General features: G+C 45.0%; 1 protein-coding gene across 7 annotated transcripts in view; it reads right to left on the bottom strand.

Annotated features, from left to right (window-relative positions):
* Positions 1–2,560: 2,560 nt before the first annotated feature.
* Fndc3b (fibronectin type III domain containing 3B) overlaps positions 2,561–16,631 on the bottom strand; it is a 293,906-nt gene continuing 279,835 nt past the window's right edge. For all 7 annotated transcript variants that reach the window (XM_029475079.2, XM_029475085.2, XM_021157455.3 and 4 more), the window contains 3 exons: positions 15,355–15,521; positions 12,444–12,571; positions 2,561–5,976 (listed from right to left, as the gene is read on the bottom strand). In XM_029475079.2, coding sequence (XP_029330939.1) covers positions 5,665–5,976; positions 12,444–12,571; positions 15,355–15,521 — 607 coding nt within the window. In that variant the 3' untranslated portion in view covers positions 2,561–5,664. The remainder of the gene's footprint in view (positions 5,977–12,443; positions 12,572–15,354; positions 15,522–16,631) is intronic.

The following is a 16,631-nucleotide window of genomic DNA, read 5'->3' as shown; positions in this document are numbered from 1 at the left end:
GTCAAGGGTAAATACTGTCTCTGTATCCCTCTTCAGTTTGCAACCTTTTTCCTTTTTCTCTCTCTTCTTTTGGCGATGCTACAGGTTGATATCATGCGTGCTGACCTGTGCGTTTTACTTTTTTTTTTTTAAATCATTTAATCACCTCCCATGTCCAGTGTTGAGTAGGAAGAAGAACATCCTTGACTTTTGTCAGAGGGTAAAGGAAAGCTTGAAAGCTTTCCTTCTAGTTTTTTTCTAGTACCATGTTTGCTGTGGGTATTACATGTTCTTTGTCAGATTGAGTATAAAAGTCCTCTAGCTTGATATTTTTATTGTGAAATATTTGAAACTTTGTCAAATACCTTATGTACTGTGAAGGTGATCTTTTTTTTTTTTTTAAGAAAATCATTTGTTCTACTAATATAGCACAGCTTTCCTGGGGAGATGCAGAAAAAACCCTACCCATTCACTGTGATAGCTAATCTTCACTGTCAAGGTGATGGGATTTAGAGTCATGTCAAAGGCAAACCTCTGGGTATGTTTATGAGGTGTTTCCAGAGAGCTCTAACTGTGCAGGGAAGTCTTACCCTGAATGTGGGCAGGATCGTGGCAGTCCCTGACTGTAAACCGATAAAGTAAGCTGAGCATGTCATCCATCCATCTCTCTCTGCATCCTGATTGCAGATGCTGCGTGACCAGACGCCCCAGGTTCCCACCATTGCCATGCCCTCACTGCTACTAGGAATTTCCCTTCTTTGATGTGAGCTTAAGTAAACCCATCCCCCTTTCTTCCCTGAGTTACTTCTGTTAAGAATTCCACCATAGTAACAGGAACTGTAACTAATACAGCCAGTCATTTTCAGTAAAACCTGAAATTACACTAAAGACTGAAGGAAACAAACAACAATCAAACAAGCTCTCCAAATAATACATACGTAGAGGCAAAACAATACGGGTTACCTTAGATAAACGTATGAACCATGTCACTGCTACATAAACTTTTCCTTGTCAAATCAGTTGAATTCAAGTCAACAAGCCTCTAATGCCTCCTGTTACCTGGCTAGATAACAAGCCGGGTATTGCTGTTACCAGCAGACTCCATGTCCTGCTCATTTGTACTCCTTCCCAGCTCTCAATGCACTTCCAGCCTCTGATGACCTTGAATCTGACCTTCCTGCCTACATCTCTAAAGTGAATGTGTTAGCATCATAGAAATGGATCTATGCCCAGCTACACTTTTTTTTTTGTCTGCATAATCCCAAGGCCAAATATCCTGAGAGGTTTGTTTAAAAGTGTCCTTTCCAGTCATACTTAGGCTGACTGGGAATGGGAAAGGGTGGGAAAGTGAGAGGTATATAAATCTATTTGCAGCAAAATCCAGAGAGCTGAATATGGGCCTTAGGAAGTACAGAGGTGGCATCCCAGGAGCCTCTCTTCCTGCTTTATGCACTTACAGGGCAGAGCAGAAGCTGCAGAAGCTGCCAGGGGGAGAGACACTGGAAGCAAATCTGCGAGACCTTGCATGTCTAAAGTGTCATTGTCACACTTCATAGTGTTTGGTTAGGGTGGGACATCTACAGTCTTGAGATAACCATGGCTCTGCTATCTACATCTTTATTTTTCTCCTCTCTGTGGAGATAGTAATTCAGTTTTTCAGTCTTTTTTTTTTTTTTTTTTTTTAAACTGGTTCTTTGAGTTGCTGTTTGGGGGTTTGTTCATTCATGCTAGAGGATTCTCCTAGCTCTCAGGTGGCCCCCAATTAAGACAGAGAACTAATACAGCAGACATGGATGGCCGCTGGAATGGGAAAGAGGTGTCTGGTAAATAAGGATTCTGCAACTCCCTGATCAGGTTTCCAAAATGCTAGTACCAATAGCCTTTTTATCAATGCTCCCTGTTCTTACGCCTAAAAAGAAAGAAACAAACAAAACTCCTTTATACTATGTTTTCAGCAGTGTCAGATTCATAAAATGTGATGCTTGTTCAAGTTGTCATGTTTCAGTCATGACACATAAGAAAGGCGAGTTTGAGTTTCACTCAGCTTTTCTGCCTGTCTGCTTTCCCCTAACTGGCAGAGGCATCTGCTGATCACCAGGCCATCCCTGACCTTAGAAAGCCCAGGCTCTGGACCATGCGTGCACTGTGTCTTCTTCTCCGTGGCCTTAGGAAGGGGACCACTAGTTTCTCACGGTCACTGCTGCTGTTGAGTGAGGTCCAGAGAAGGAAGGAGATCAGAACTGGATGAGTCCATCCTGAGACTGGAAAGAGCCAGTAATGGGTGGCAGAGAGGACCTACAATCCCGACTTCTGGAGGCAGATAAAATATTATGACAATAACGACACAAAACACGGAGACTGATTAAGAGAAGTAGCCTGGAATTTGGGTTACTTTAGAATAGCAGTGATAAGACTGTGGTCCTGAATGATTCACCCAGCATGAGCCAAGTGACAGCATCATGTACCATGTCACCTGCCTGGCCTCTCAAGATGCCTAAACTGGAACCTTCTGGGATGTTAAGTATTTAAGAGGAACAACAATAAAAGCAATCCTATTCAAGGCTGAAGAACCCTACTTAAGTCAGAAAGAATTAAAACATTTATTGGGCATAAATATATTACATATACACTACAGATACAGTTAGGTATTACATATAGCATAGTATTTGCAAAATCTATACATTAAAATTGATATGGCAGTTTTAATACAATGTATATGAAATAATCTAAAATTTACAAGACAGGAAAACATATGATTATTTTTTTTCTCCTAAAGTCGAAAAGCCTGGAATGTATGTCCAACAGTGAGGTAAAACATTTTGTCTTTCAATTTAAAGAATTGTGCAAGGATAACATTCAAACACATTCTATTAGGGCACTTGTCAAATTTGACACAAATACTGAATGATTGTAGCCAAAGACACAGGGTCAGAAAATGTCAACATCTCAAGTCTGATAAGAACAAGGCAGATAATATGCAAAATAGCCTTTTAAAAAGTTTTCTTTTTAAACATTTTCTTTGAGGACAAAGGGCAGTTTGCTGGAATTTCTTGTGTCAGGGACGCATGTGACATACAGAGACGCATCAGAACATCGGAAAGCCACTCACTCATTCCTACGTATGGCAAAGGGCACAGAGAAGGTCAACAGAACACTTTGTTTTATTGTTCCTTTGAAATGGCAATATATATATAGTTCTATATCCATAGCACATGTACAGATCTGTGATAGAGAATAGTGCCATGTAGAGGAATAACTTCCTGACTGAAGAGACTATAATGAAAAGCAAATAATGGCGAGCAGGAGAATAAAGTGCTGTCGGCTCGTGTGTCACACGCTTCAGCGTTCTGAGAGTAACCGAGCATCGGAATCTCTGCGAGATCAAAGGGATTTTGGCCTGACGTATAATTTCCTTTGTAACAATTCAACAATTCAGGGAATTCTTTACAGCAGCAGTGCTGAAGTGTTTTGTTTTTAAAAAAAGACTCTCCCTGTGAATAGCTTTAAAAACCATTCCACAGCATTTGCCTTCACCCGCGTGTGACTGTCGCAGGGAATGCAGATGTGACGTCACCGTGGGCCAAAAGACACACTTCGATGGAAGGATGAGCTTCCGAAGGCCAGAGCTTTGGCAAAAATAGATTTACCTTGATACCATCAGTGTACACGTCTAATGACAGTAATCACCATAGTCAATAACAAAATACAGAACTCTCTAGTGCATAACTATATCAATATAGGCACGCGACAAGGCATGGATCTTAGCACTCTTCCAGGAGATGAATATGGTTTCTGGGTACATGTAAACCTTTCAATCACTGATAATGGATTTTTTTTCTTTTTTTTTTTTTTTTTTGGCATTTAATGAGTTAGATGCTCTTATCTTTAAAAACACAAGAAAGATGTCAGAAGGCTAATACTACAGATGTTGCCAAGGAACTAAACTGACCTAAAATTACAAAAGTATAAAACACACAAAATATAACATGCTAGGAGGGCACATTAGTAATAAGTACATTTAACATTACAATAAATAAAGATTGCACTGTCATTGGCATTTAAAGTACTGTATGCAGAATAGAGTATAAATAAACCCAAAACAAAATAATGTTGGTTTCCCCATGACTTTGGTATGGGAATAGTATAAGCTAGTACAGGGTACTTACTGCATCATAGACAACATAGACCAAGCACAAAGTAGCTATGATCAAGAAAAACCAAGGAGCAAAAATATACAAAAAAACAGGAAGCGGGGAATCGGCTGTGTCTGTTGCACCCTTTTGGAATACAGTTGCACCTCCAACTCTTAAGTGTCCCTGAGGTACTTGAACATTGTGGACTTGGTTGAGGGATGCAATGACTTTGGGTTAGAACTGATTACCTCATGACTCTAAGTGAATCCGTGAGAGTGATTCTCCGCACTTACATAGCACCGGTGGATCCAAGGTCTCTTAGCACTTACAGGTATTGAATCCCCATTTGATTTGATTACTCATGCATGGGAAAACAGGCACAGAGAGGTCACAAAGCAAATTAGTGACAGACCCAGGGAGAGAATCTAGTAGGCTCTTTGGCCCCCAAACATCTCATGCTCACAGCCAGTTTCCTTCCACTCCCTCTCTCCATGTGGCCAGATCAAGCCCCCAGAAACAGAAGGACACATGTAAATGGGGCTTTATCAGTAAGATTTTTATCTACTGCTACATTAGTATCATGGGCACTGAAATATGGTATTCAACTTCATTCACGTCACTGACACCCCAAAGAATAGCCAAAGGCAAGTCTTTCAAATATGATGGGCCAACATGTAAGGAGACAGCTCACAACTGCCATGAGCTCTCGTCACATAATTCCGGTCAAACATAACAGAATATAATAACTCTAGTGATTATATTAGAAGTAGTTATGTACAAAGACAGACAGGCAAGTTAAAGCAGCTTTTAAAGTAGCCGAACAAGAGACAACTAACTATTGCACAATGCCCTCTTAAGTTACTGCTACGGACCGATGTGAAAATCTACAATGCTCCATCACTTATCGGTGCATTTGGTTATGTGACTTCTTAGACAGGCAACGCATAGTGTTAAAATCATAAGGATACAGAGTAAAACATTTTAGATTAAAGTACACACTTTGACTTAGATGAGCTAACACACTGAGTGACGTAAGGATGGTCGAGGTGGCCTCCTCCGAAGGCACACTGAATATTCTCATGTGGCAATACTCTGACAACACCGGAATCCCAGCCCTGAACTACATACACTGTGATTCTGTTAACAGATATAGATGATCAAGAAATGACTGTGAATATAAATTACTGAACTGTAACACACAAGATGATCAAAGGCTTGCGAAAGACATCAGTGGGAACAGACCAGAAGTACACGGGGAAGCCCGACAAGGCAAGCTCGCTGGGCACACTGGCTCTCGGTGTCTGGAGCTTGCCCACTGCTTCCTTCTCTTCTTATTTATTCCTTTATTTATTATTGTTTAAAAAAATCCAGTTTAACCTCTTCCTAGTTTTGCATCTCAAATAGGTGCAGCCAAACACTCTTTCCCCTAGCTAAATGTGTAAAACAAGAGAAGCATATAAATCAAAGAATGAAACAGCGTAAAAAGGGGAGGCTCTGAGTAAATGTGTATTAAAACGTGTGGCGTTCTGAGCATACCACTGGCCTGCTGGATTTACTTCATTAAGAAGTACTGTAATATAAAGGCAAACAAAATGGACAGGGTCGCGAAGCCAAGCACGATGAGTGCGGCAAACTGTTCGTCGGTGGGCATCATGCCCTTCATCTTGGCCTCTTCCATGCCTCCCAGGTCCCCTGTAAGCATGACCTCACGCTGTTGTAACATGAAAGCCGCAGAGGGGCTGAACGCGCCACTGAGCTCCTGAGACGTGTCCACACAGCGGCGGCAGGCACACACGCGGAACCTGTAATCTGTGTTGCTCTGGAGGCCTGAGATTTGGAATGTGGCTTCTTCTCCCTTGTATACCTTCAAAGAAAGGAAATGTCATAGATAAGAGACTCAGAACACCATGGCTGTTGCAGACATTTGTGTTGTTAGGGAACCACCCTGGGAACTTACGTGGAACAAAGCAAAATCCAATGACGACTTTGCCAGAAGTGGGTGTAGCTATTGTGTTAAGGACAGAGACACAGAGCTAAATGTCTACAGTGCAGGCCGCCTTCCAAAAGAGCCTTAATAGAAATACATCTCTGCTTTCATCTCCAGCACAGATTAATGTTTTTAAACTGAAGCAATAACCACTGATATTGGCAATAAAGCACAGAGGTCCTTACTACCTTTTACACATGTAACTGGCTAAGAGGCACACCCAACCTTCTGACACTGTGACGTGACCTATAAAGTGCACCCTCAAGAACTATGTAGTCAAGTTACAAAAACAAAACAAAACAAAACAAAACAAAACACCACTGTCCCCCACCCTCACAATGTATTAAGAAAGTTTATGAGCTGTGGTGCACCTTACTCACCCTCTGGACCACTGGTTCAACACATCTCTAACTTAGACATGCAAATAGCCACAGTTATGATATCCCTTACCCCAGGGGCAAGCATCACTCTGGCTTCCAGGTCTGCAGCTTGCTTTGCCTGTGGTTCAACACCCCCCACCCCCAATTGAGAGAGGGGGGGAGAGGAGGAGGGGAAGGAGAGGGGGAGGGAGAGGGAGGGGGAGAGAGGGAGGGAGAGGGAGGGGGAGAGGGGAGAGGGGAGAAGGGAGAGGGGAGAGGGCAGAGGGGAGAGGGGATAGGGGAGAGGGGAGAGGGAGATCATTTTCTCATGGTTTGCTCAGGACTCTGTACTGTGTTAATTTTCTCCCAGCTTGGAGGTTTTATATTAGGATGTATGGACAATTTTGTGCAGACCTCTGAGGTCTTAAGTTTTCATTTTTTTTGGGCTGAAACTGAGAAGTAGAAAGGCTAGGTCTCACAGCAACTCTACCAGCCCCTGGAAAGCCTGTAGTCAGAGCAGCCAGCCAGAGCCCTAGAGCCCTGGGCCAGCCCCTGGCGCTGTCCCCTTCCTCCATAGGACCATAGATCCCTCACTGTGGTTTCTGCAGCCACAAAAATGGCATCTCCTACCAAAGGCACTCTGCATCTTTTCACGTGCACTGACAGCATTTTAGATCCCCGTTGTGCAGACGACATGCCTTCTGCTCTGATTTATACACTCTCTCTAGAACCTGGATCTAAGTCCTCTGCTATGAAAATCTAGTCTCCCGTAGTTTTGTGTTGAACCTTTTGATGTGGTTCAACTTACTAAAAACTCGGCATTGAAGCCTGGTGTGGGGAAGACACCTTTACTCCAGCAGTCCAGAGGCAGAGGCTCTGGTGGGTGAGTGGAGCTCTGTGAGTTTGAGACCAGCTTCATCTACACAGCCAGTTCTAGACACCAGTCACACAGTGATTGGCTGTCTCAAAACAAAACAAAACAAAACAAAACAAAAAACAAACAAACAAAAAACCCAACCCCCCCCCCCCGAAAAACAAAACCCAACAAAACAACCAACCAAAACCCAACACTAATGCACCTGACTTAGTGGTTTGCTCTTAGTGTTCCATGAGTGTAACCTTTTTTCTTCCATTAACAACCTGGGGTTCTGAGAGATGCTCTGCGCTCCTAGACTCCAAGATAATCATGAAGAGGTTTACTGTGCTGGCTGCTCTTAGGTCAACTTGACACAAACTAGCGTTGTCTGGAAGGAGGGACTCTTGATTTAGAAAATGCCTCCATAAGATCTAGCTGTAAGGCATTTTCTTAGCGAGTGAGTGATTTAGGAGGGCCCAGCAGCCCCCCTTCATGGCCTCTGCATCAGCTGCTGCCTCCAGGTTCCTGCACTGTGTGGGATCTCATCCTGACTTCTTTGATGATGAACAGCAATATGGAAGTGTACGCAAGCCAAATAAGCCCTTCACTCCCTAACTTGCTTTTTGGTCATGGTGTTTCATCTCAGCAAAAGAAACCCTAACTTACTATCACAGGGACTTGAAAATAGCAGTTTACTTAGAAATGATCATGCTACAAATTAACAGGGGCTGCTAATAGGAGACTGGAGAAGGAGGCTTTGTGGAGATCCATTCTTGTGGTACCGATTCTTAGAAAATGTCAATAATACATTAAAATTATATGAAAGTTTATGGTTTACATTAGGTTTGACTAATATAGATGGGGGTGGGGGTGAGGGGTAGGTAGCAGCAACAAAACCAAGATGGGAGGTTTGACTAAGGAGTGACTTATAAAGAGATGTTAGCAGACTCCTTCCTGAGTGACCTTGTGTCTCCCTCAATCTTGAGGGACAACCACTTATTCTTGGGAACTTTAGGGGATCTGGCATACAGCACTTGCAGCCATTCGCTGACGGAGAGCTCAGCCAGCGACACTGACCTGGTGACTTGGTGTTCGAATGTCTGTGGGCACCAGCCCCAGCAGTTCTTATGAGCTGCCACAAAGCCACCAGGGCCTTGGGCTGTGCCCGTGCAGGGTGATTTCCCAAGGGGCTTTGAGACGCCACTTTGGTGGCACTGACGAGTCATGCCTCATATCCCTTTGTCCTCGTTCATTCTGACAGGGCCCCCATTATGGGCCTCTTCTCCTGCCTCAACCCAATTTAAGCGGCAGTGCTCCATTTAAGATTCTCTTATTGAAGTCACCAATCATAATATTGTAAAAATAAGTACACATGTGAAAATATTTATTTGTTCACCAAAGGTTATTTTTGTTCTTGATTTGGTGCTATATTTTAAACTCATTTTGAAATGTTTACTCCAAACAGGAGGCCAGAAAGTAATACATAGATAACCAAGTGAGGAATCCAAGAGTCTTTACTCCTGAGGAACAAGACGCATAGCATAGTGCATGCTGGACTGCTGCAGGCTTTCGTCAACACCTTTGCCATGTTGCTCTCCCCATCCCCCCCCACACAGTGCAGCCACATACTTCCCTCATGGCTGCCTGGGTGTGAGGCCAAGATGTGACAATCTGAGTCGCTGAGTTATTAACTGAGGTAGGTGCACGAGAGGCAGGCGTGTCCTCAGATATCCCGTGGCTCAGGTGGGATGTGCTAACCTGTAGGCCTCTCCTGTGACGGGAGCAGTGGTTGGTGAACTCTATGCTACTAAGTGGATGAGGCCCAGCAAGGGTGCTGGGAATACACTGCTGATCTCCGTCCAGGGTGGACTCCTCCCTCTCAACAGGCCTAGGAACAGTGCCAATAGCCGAGGTGCCTCCATAACACAGAGCAACTATGAGGCCCTGAGCCCGGGCCCCATGTCTGCACTCCAGGAAACCGAGCACAAATTCAGTTCACGGGAAACTTTAAGCAGTCACTTATGTAAGATTTTTTTATTCATGAGACACTAACGGGGAACCATGAACTTAAAAATTAGTAAAATAAATGACAGCACTGAAAGATTTCTATCTTGACCTGTTTTGTTCCAGACTTGAAACACGGTCAGTGAGTAATTAAAGCTGCTTCTCTGTTACTGTTCAAGTCGCTGAGACGTATACAGGCTCTGCAGTCTGCTCTAAGAACAACTTTAAGGTAGTGCAGCCAACAGAAGCCCCTTCCTGTGGTGCCCTGTGTGATAACACGAAGGATCAGTATTCACCCGCTGCTGCATTCTGAAGAGGACACGAGAGACACATTTGTAGACATTGCCAATTAAAGACTGTCTCCATTTGGGTTCCTAACTGCAATAAACCGGAGCAATAATTGTTAATACAAATGTTTTCTTGTCATTTGTCAATTCTGTTCTTGTCTCCAATATCTATATTCAATATTTTGTGGTAAAAAATATTGATGTCTGAACAGAGATCTGAGTAATTCTGCTTCCTTATTTTTATTTTTTTTTTGCTGTGCAAAACCAAAACTGATTTGCATGTATATAGAGTAGTTTTCACCCTTTCAACAATGGTTTAAAATAATTGAAAACTCTTGAAAAAATAGTTTGAGCTTGGAATGTTCATAAAGGGGCAAAAAAGACACACACACACACACACACGCATTTGAATCTAGAGTGAAGAGTTAGTAAGGATTTAGTTCTTAGCTAGCAAATGCCAGTGTAATTATTAAAACAGGCTGTTTGTTCCACTATGAGAACAAGGAAACCTGAACCAAAAGAAAGCTAGAAGTAAAACGCACCCGAGAGGTGCTGAGGGAAGGAACTGGGCCTGGCTCTCTCTCTGGTGTTCCCATCCCGATGCAAATCCACCGTGCACGTGTAAATGACCCTACCCTTCAGCCTGGCATGGAGGTGTAAGCAGCGGCACCCAGGGCCCAGGCTCTGCGGCCACTGCCACATGGTAACAATTGCTTCCCATTTGCTTTGGCTTTGCCACTGTGAATTCAAAGCCTGTTGTCTATTATCCCACACATTACCCAAATAGCCTTCATTCCCTATCTCATGTCCGGACAAGGAGAGGCAATACTCGAAGCATCACATTCTAGTTAATGCTTGCTGCACAGAGAAAGGAAAAGGGAAAAAGGAGAAAATGACAGAACACCCCAGCCCCAGTACAAACTGTGCCCAATCAGCCCTGTCAATGTGACTTCTCATATGTTACTCCTGTCCTTCCCCAGTTCTTGGTAATGTGGGGAATATGTGAAATCTGTTTACGAAGCCCGCCCTAGAATGTTCTGTTCTTGATAATAAACAACTGTCTATAACCATTTATGGTAAGAAAATAATCTAGAGCAAATATGATTATGTCAGTACTTAGTACTTATGTATCCATGGGTCTAAATATGTAGCACTAAACAGGGGGTTCAAAGGCCACTCTGAAAAAACCAAACACAGTGCATAGAGTAGTCCTCATTTTGACACTGGTGGACACGAACAGAACTGAACCCATCCTGCTGCCCGTCTCTGTGAGGCAGCACTCACTGTGCTTTGACAAGCAGAACATTTTTCCAAGAACAGGTGGAAAAGCCTAGTTCATGGAACAAAAGGTTAAAAGCATACCAGTGAGCATGCGGTGGATGTCCTGTTGAGACATGAACCACTGCTAAGTACCAAACGAGAACGTGAGCCACATCCTGGCACCCGCCGCTGTGGAACTGGATGGGGTCTGGAGCTGTGTCTACCTGGGGAATGTTTCGCTGGAAGGCGAGCAATGGTTGAGTGTGGAATGACTAACTCCAAGAGGGTAACAGGATCAGAATGAGACAGGAGTGTGAGGGAGCCTGGGGCCTTTGTTCACTTGCCAGAAGAATGGTCAGGCTTTCTTTGGTGACATTATCTGCTCACAGGAATCAATACTGGCAGATGTCAGAGTGAAGATCAAGTTTTGCAAATGCAATTATCTGATGCTCATATTAACAAAATATATCAAAATATGCACTAGCTTCTTGATATTTTAGGCACATTTTGTCTACAAGTATTTTAAAAATTATTACATAAAACACCAGCAAGAAATTTGAATAAAGCTCTGAATCAGATTTTCTTCTTTTGTGTGTGTTTGAAGACCCAAAGGCTAAAAGCAGCAGCCTTGACCAACAATGCCAGCATTTCCCAGGGCAGGTGACACTGGTTGTTGCCCTTATGAGTTCCATACCCGACCGTGAGGAGTGCCAAGTGAACAGGCCTCGCTTTCTGGACAGAAGGAAGTCTTGTGCCCCGATTTCACCGAGCAGTTGATATATGTTCCAGGGGACATCAAAGAAACCCTACAGTCTCTGAAGCCATTATAGCCAGTGACCTGATAGAGGTTACCCCGGAAGAAATTAAGAACCAAGATATGTGAAAATGGTTAAAACCAAATTCATTATTGGCTGTACGAGAATGCTGTCTTCTCTTCAGTAGGTTTAACTGTGATCTTGACACATGGATGGCCATGTCATCAGGGGCCTGACTCCTCATCCAACCATCTCAAATCAGGTTCTGTAGTCTCACAGCTCTGCAGCGGATGATTATGCACTTTAAAGGGTGACAGCGAGGGACACAGAGCTTCTGTGTCCCTGGCCTTAAGGTCTGCTGGGCACCCCCTTATCCCCACATTGTCCTCTGTCACTTCTGCCACAAAGGCAGAGAGGACACAGGACTTGGTGACTAGGCTAAGAGGCCTTCTTCTCTGGAGTCATTTCCTTTTTCAATCACACAAAGACTGACACAGGCAGACGTGACACCATTAAACACAAATACACCACTTGAAACTCTTTGTATGCTTGGGACTTGAAAAGCTAGGAAGACCAGACCACCACCAGATAGAAAATGAAAGGTCAATGGTGATGCAAGCTGGTGTCAGGCTGCCTCAGCCGCTGGCTGGCTGGGTGACTGATGAGCTAACAGACACGCAGCTTACTCCACTGCTCATGGCTGTGCTTCAGGCAAGCAGCCAGCCTGATGCTAGGGAGCCGTTCATGGGCAGACACTGGTCCTTTCTGATGCTGGGGAGCTGCCCACAGGCAGAGCTGCCCACAGGCAGACACTGGTCCTTACCTGCTTATACTCAGAGTCTCTTCCAACCAGCACCTGTAGAACATAGCTCACAGGGTCGCCTTTCATTGGTGGTACCGTCTCCCAGAAGATTTCACAGGAATTCCCTTCTAACTGCGTCACTCGAGGTGCTGCAATACAAAACCATACAGCCATGCTCAGTATCCAAAGTCCCACATCAGCAGTCCATACTCTAACACTGTGAGTGAGACCTAGGGAGAGCGTGATGGTGCCTAAGTCCAGCCTGAGAGGGACTTTCACTTGCCCAGCTTCCTGTTCACCCTGCTCGGTGACCATCAAGAAAGAGCCAGAAAACCCATTTATTCCATTCATAGCTCATCTCCTTGCTAGCTCATTAGTGAACAGGTGGCCTGGGTCACAGCTCGCTCGTCCACCCATCTACCCACCACCCATCCCCCATTCATCCTTCCTTCCATCCCCCACCCATCCCCCCACCCATCCCTCCTTCCTTCCATCCCCTCACACATCCATCCTTCCTTCCATTCCCCACCCATCCCCCCATCCATCCCCTCACCCATCCATCCTTCCTTCCACCCACCCACCCATCCCCCCATCCATCCCCTCACCCATCCATCCTTCCTTCCACCCACCCACCCATCCCCCCATCCATCCCCTCACCCATCCATCCTTCCTTCCATTCCCCACCCATCCCCCCATCCATCCCCTCACCCATCCCTCCTTCCTTCCATCCCCTCACCCATCCATCCTTCCTTCCACCCACCCACCCAGCCATCTCCTAAGGCTGCTGATCACCTTTCACAAGGTTTAGGGCACTTTCCATATATGAGGTACTTTCTGGGTGTGGAAATAAAGAACAAGTCTGTTTCTAAGGATGCTAAAACAATGGTAAAAGGGGAAGAGAACACAATATGGGGTGGACAGGGAGAAAACTGAACATGTGACAGGCTAACATAGGAGGCGCCAAGACCCAGACAACAGGCAGCACCGAGGGTTTAAAAACATCATCTTGAATTGATATCTTAGTTTACTCATCTATTGGCTCTGTCTCTCATATTTGGAGCTAAATTGGTCTGTAGTAAAGCACTTGAAATCAATTCCATCTCCTGTGTGTGTGGGCTAGAGATCAAACCTGTGCGAGGCCAGCACTTTGCAGGGGAGCTACACCCGGGGCCCTTAAAATGCCACCAATTTGAAGGCGCTCAAAGCTTATGTCCTATTTACAGCCTAGATCAAGACCTGCTAACTTTTCTGTTTTGTAACTAGAATGTCCATCTCCTCTCTCCCATCCCACTTTTATTTTAATTTCTAATCATATGCAGTTATTTTAAAGGCAGTCATTTCTACTTGCCATTCGGTAAGCCATGACATTATTTCCAGAAAATAAAAACTTTTTTTTTTTTTTAAAAGAGCCTATATTGGAATTACTCAGCTAAAAAGACAACCATTTTATGGAAAACTAAATAAGGAATCTCACAAGACTAAGCAGCTCTCCATCCGAGGCAGCAATTTCCTGCCTGGAGGAGCCAGAGGAAGAGCCTGGTCACGTGGTGTTCCAGGACCCTGCCCCAGGAGGTAAAGCACCCTGGTCCCTGTGCTAGTCAAGCTGCTGTTGAGTGACTCCTGCTAAGGATCACTCTGAGAGGCATCTCAGCTCTCTCAGTGCCTGTCAGACAGACTCTAGGCTCACTCCAATGTCAGATAGACTCAGGGCTGGCAGCAACACTTGCTAGGCACCCCCTCTCCCCAGTACATCTGGTTCTGTCTTTTCTAAAGCCCAGAGGTAAAGGTGCACCCCAGGGCTGGGCATTTACTGCCAAGATGGCGCATGCCACACAGAGAAGCGGCTAAGCGGCCATGGGGCAGCGGAGCAGGGTGAAGGCACATGTCTTGAAGTAGCCCTGGAATGAGCTACACCAAACCTGGCAGATCTGGAGCCAGATGGGACCTATGTTTTGGTGACCCCTTACTTCTTGTAACTGACATTGTGCTTTGGACATAGAGGGCCTCAACTACTTCATATGAAGTCTGCCCTGCGGGAAAACACACACACACACACACACACACACACACACACACCATGTACCACACATCAACAGCAGGACCATTTTGGGCACTGGCTGGATATGCCAATGTTGCTTTGTCTAAGGAGAAGTTCCAGGGACCCTTGTGAGAGTATGGCTTCTGAGGGGGTAAGTTCAGGAGCACAAGTGCAAGCTTCGGCTCCTGTCACTGTCAACCCTAGCTAGAATGCATGTCTGCCACTCACTCAGTCCCAACTCTGATGGTAGACTGGCAGGCTGAGAGGGCTGGCCCCACCCAGCAGGAGTGGCTCTGGCTTCCCTCCTTGATTCACCTAACAGTCGCTCTGAGGCTTCTGCAGGACCTGACTCCTCCCAGAGAATAAATCAGGAAGCCTTGAAAACTTCAGGAGGGGCAGGGACAGCTGCTGCCATGGATTTCCAACAGCGCCCTCCACGGGGGAGGGTGTGCCCCCACAAGGCAGTGTCGACTTGCCTGAATTGGCATCTAATTTCCAGGCACTGAAGCCACCCGGAGATGAATGCCAACTTGCGTGCCTTTAGGGAAGCAGACATGGGAACCATTTTTGGCAGTCTCTCTTAAACCAGTCCCCACTCACTGCTAACACAGAAGTTGCTGCTCAGAGCCGCTCCTTTGTCTATTATATTTGAGGATGAGCATATTGCATTACTATATATTTTTTTGCAATAATCATTTATAAAGAATACAATAGCCCATATCTGGCATTTCTTCCAGATAACCTATCACCCAGCTTTCTCTTTTGAGAACTTTTGATTTCATCTTGCTATTAGAAATATGAAGACTGCATGTGTGGTCAGAACTGAGTTCCCTACTTGTAGACTTGTTGCATCTTCACGCTCCCTGCAGTGCCGCAGGGTCTGCTTCTACACACCTTTGAGGGTGGGAGGCACGCTTTTGGTTGTGCTGAAGGTGTAGGTTTCTGAGTAAGGCCCCTCCCCTGCCTCGCTCGTTGCCTGGATCCTGAAGGAGTAGCAGGTAAACTCTGTCAGTCTCTGGACCTTGTAGGTGTGGCTGGGTCCTCGGTAGATTGAGATAAACCTAAGAGAGAGAGAGAGAGGAACAGAATCCATTAGCCACCTGAGTTTCTCTTGGTGATAAATTGTGATGCATACTTGAGGAAAGATGGGGCTAACTTGATGAGTGCTTCCTGCAGTCTGAAGCGCCCAGTTGCTGTGTAATGTGGTTTGGTGTTCAAGGACGACTCCTAGAAAGGAAACACACGGGTAGCTCGTGCGAAGAGGAGAATGGAGATTCAGACACATTGGGACATAAAGCATAATTAAGAGAGTAATGCCTTGTACTTCAACTATTTCCTCAGTTTATCTTGAAAACTTAACTCCCCCCACTCCACGAAACTGGAGCAGGCTGCAAAATGTGCTCCTATCACTTAATAACTGTACTGTTTTGATTTCGCATGAGTTCTTCAGCACTTAAACCAAGTTAGTCCAGGAACACTTGGAGAACCAACAATGAATAAGTCCAAACACATGGTCCTGGTTCTGCCCAGCATTCCCTAAGCATCAGAGGAAACCCTGGTCTTCAGGAAGTTCTGGGAGATGCTCAGTGCCAGAACATTCAAAGTGCCTGACTGACGCTGGTTTGGCTCAGGGAGAAAGAGAATTTATGCACTCATTTAGCAATCACTGTTGAACATCTGATGTGTGTTGGCTCTGGGGCCTACCCTGAGAGTGTGTTGGCCCTGTGTGAGGGTACGGAGTTCTGGAGGGCAGCAGCAACTTTGTGGAAATGGGAGGGTGGGGTCGTGAGATATGGACAGACTGAGCAACTTGAAGAGAAAAAGCCCATCAGTCAACATCACTGTCTAACATCCAGACCCTCTCTAACCTTAGTAATTGAGTTCTTAAGCCCTGGCAGATCCACTTAATGTTCTGTGTTTTGCTTCAGGAGGAAGTATCTTTTACTGAAGACTGAACATTGTTAATTTCAAGGAAAGCCAGAGTCCAGGTTGAAACCCACAAATAACCATGGCAACTTGCTTAGCACACTCGACACATTACTGCCCTAATGAAGACACCCAGCTAATGGAGAGGCAAGCGGCTACTTATTAACTCAGCTCACCTGGGCTAAACTCACCAGCGGGAGTAATTGCCCTTAATTGTATCACAAATGGAAGTCATGGCTTAAAAA

The sequence above is a fragment of the Mus caroli genome, unplaced genomic scaffold (genome assembly GCF_978045245.1).
Source record: "Mus caroli unplaced genomic scaffold, Mus_caroli_1 scaffold_3, whole genome shotgun sequence".
NCBI lineage: Eukaryota > Metazoa > Chordata > Mammalia > Rodentia > Muridae > Mus > Mus caroli.
The sequence above is the reverse complement of the archived record's forward strand: the minus strand, read 5'-3'. Positions and strand labels throughout refer to the sequence as shown.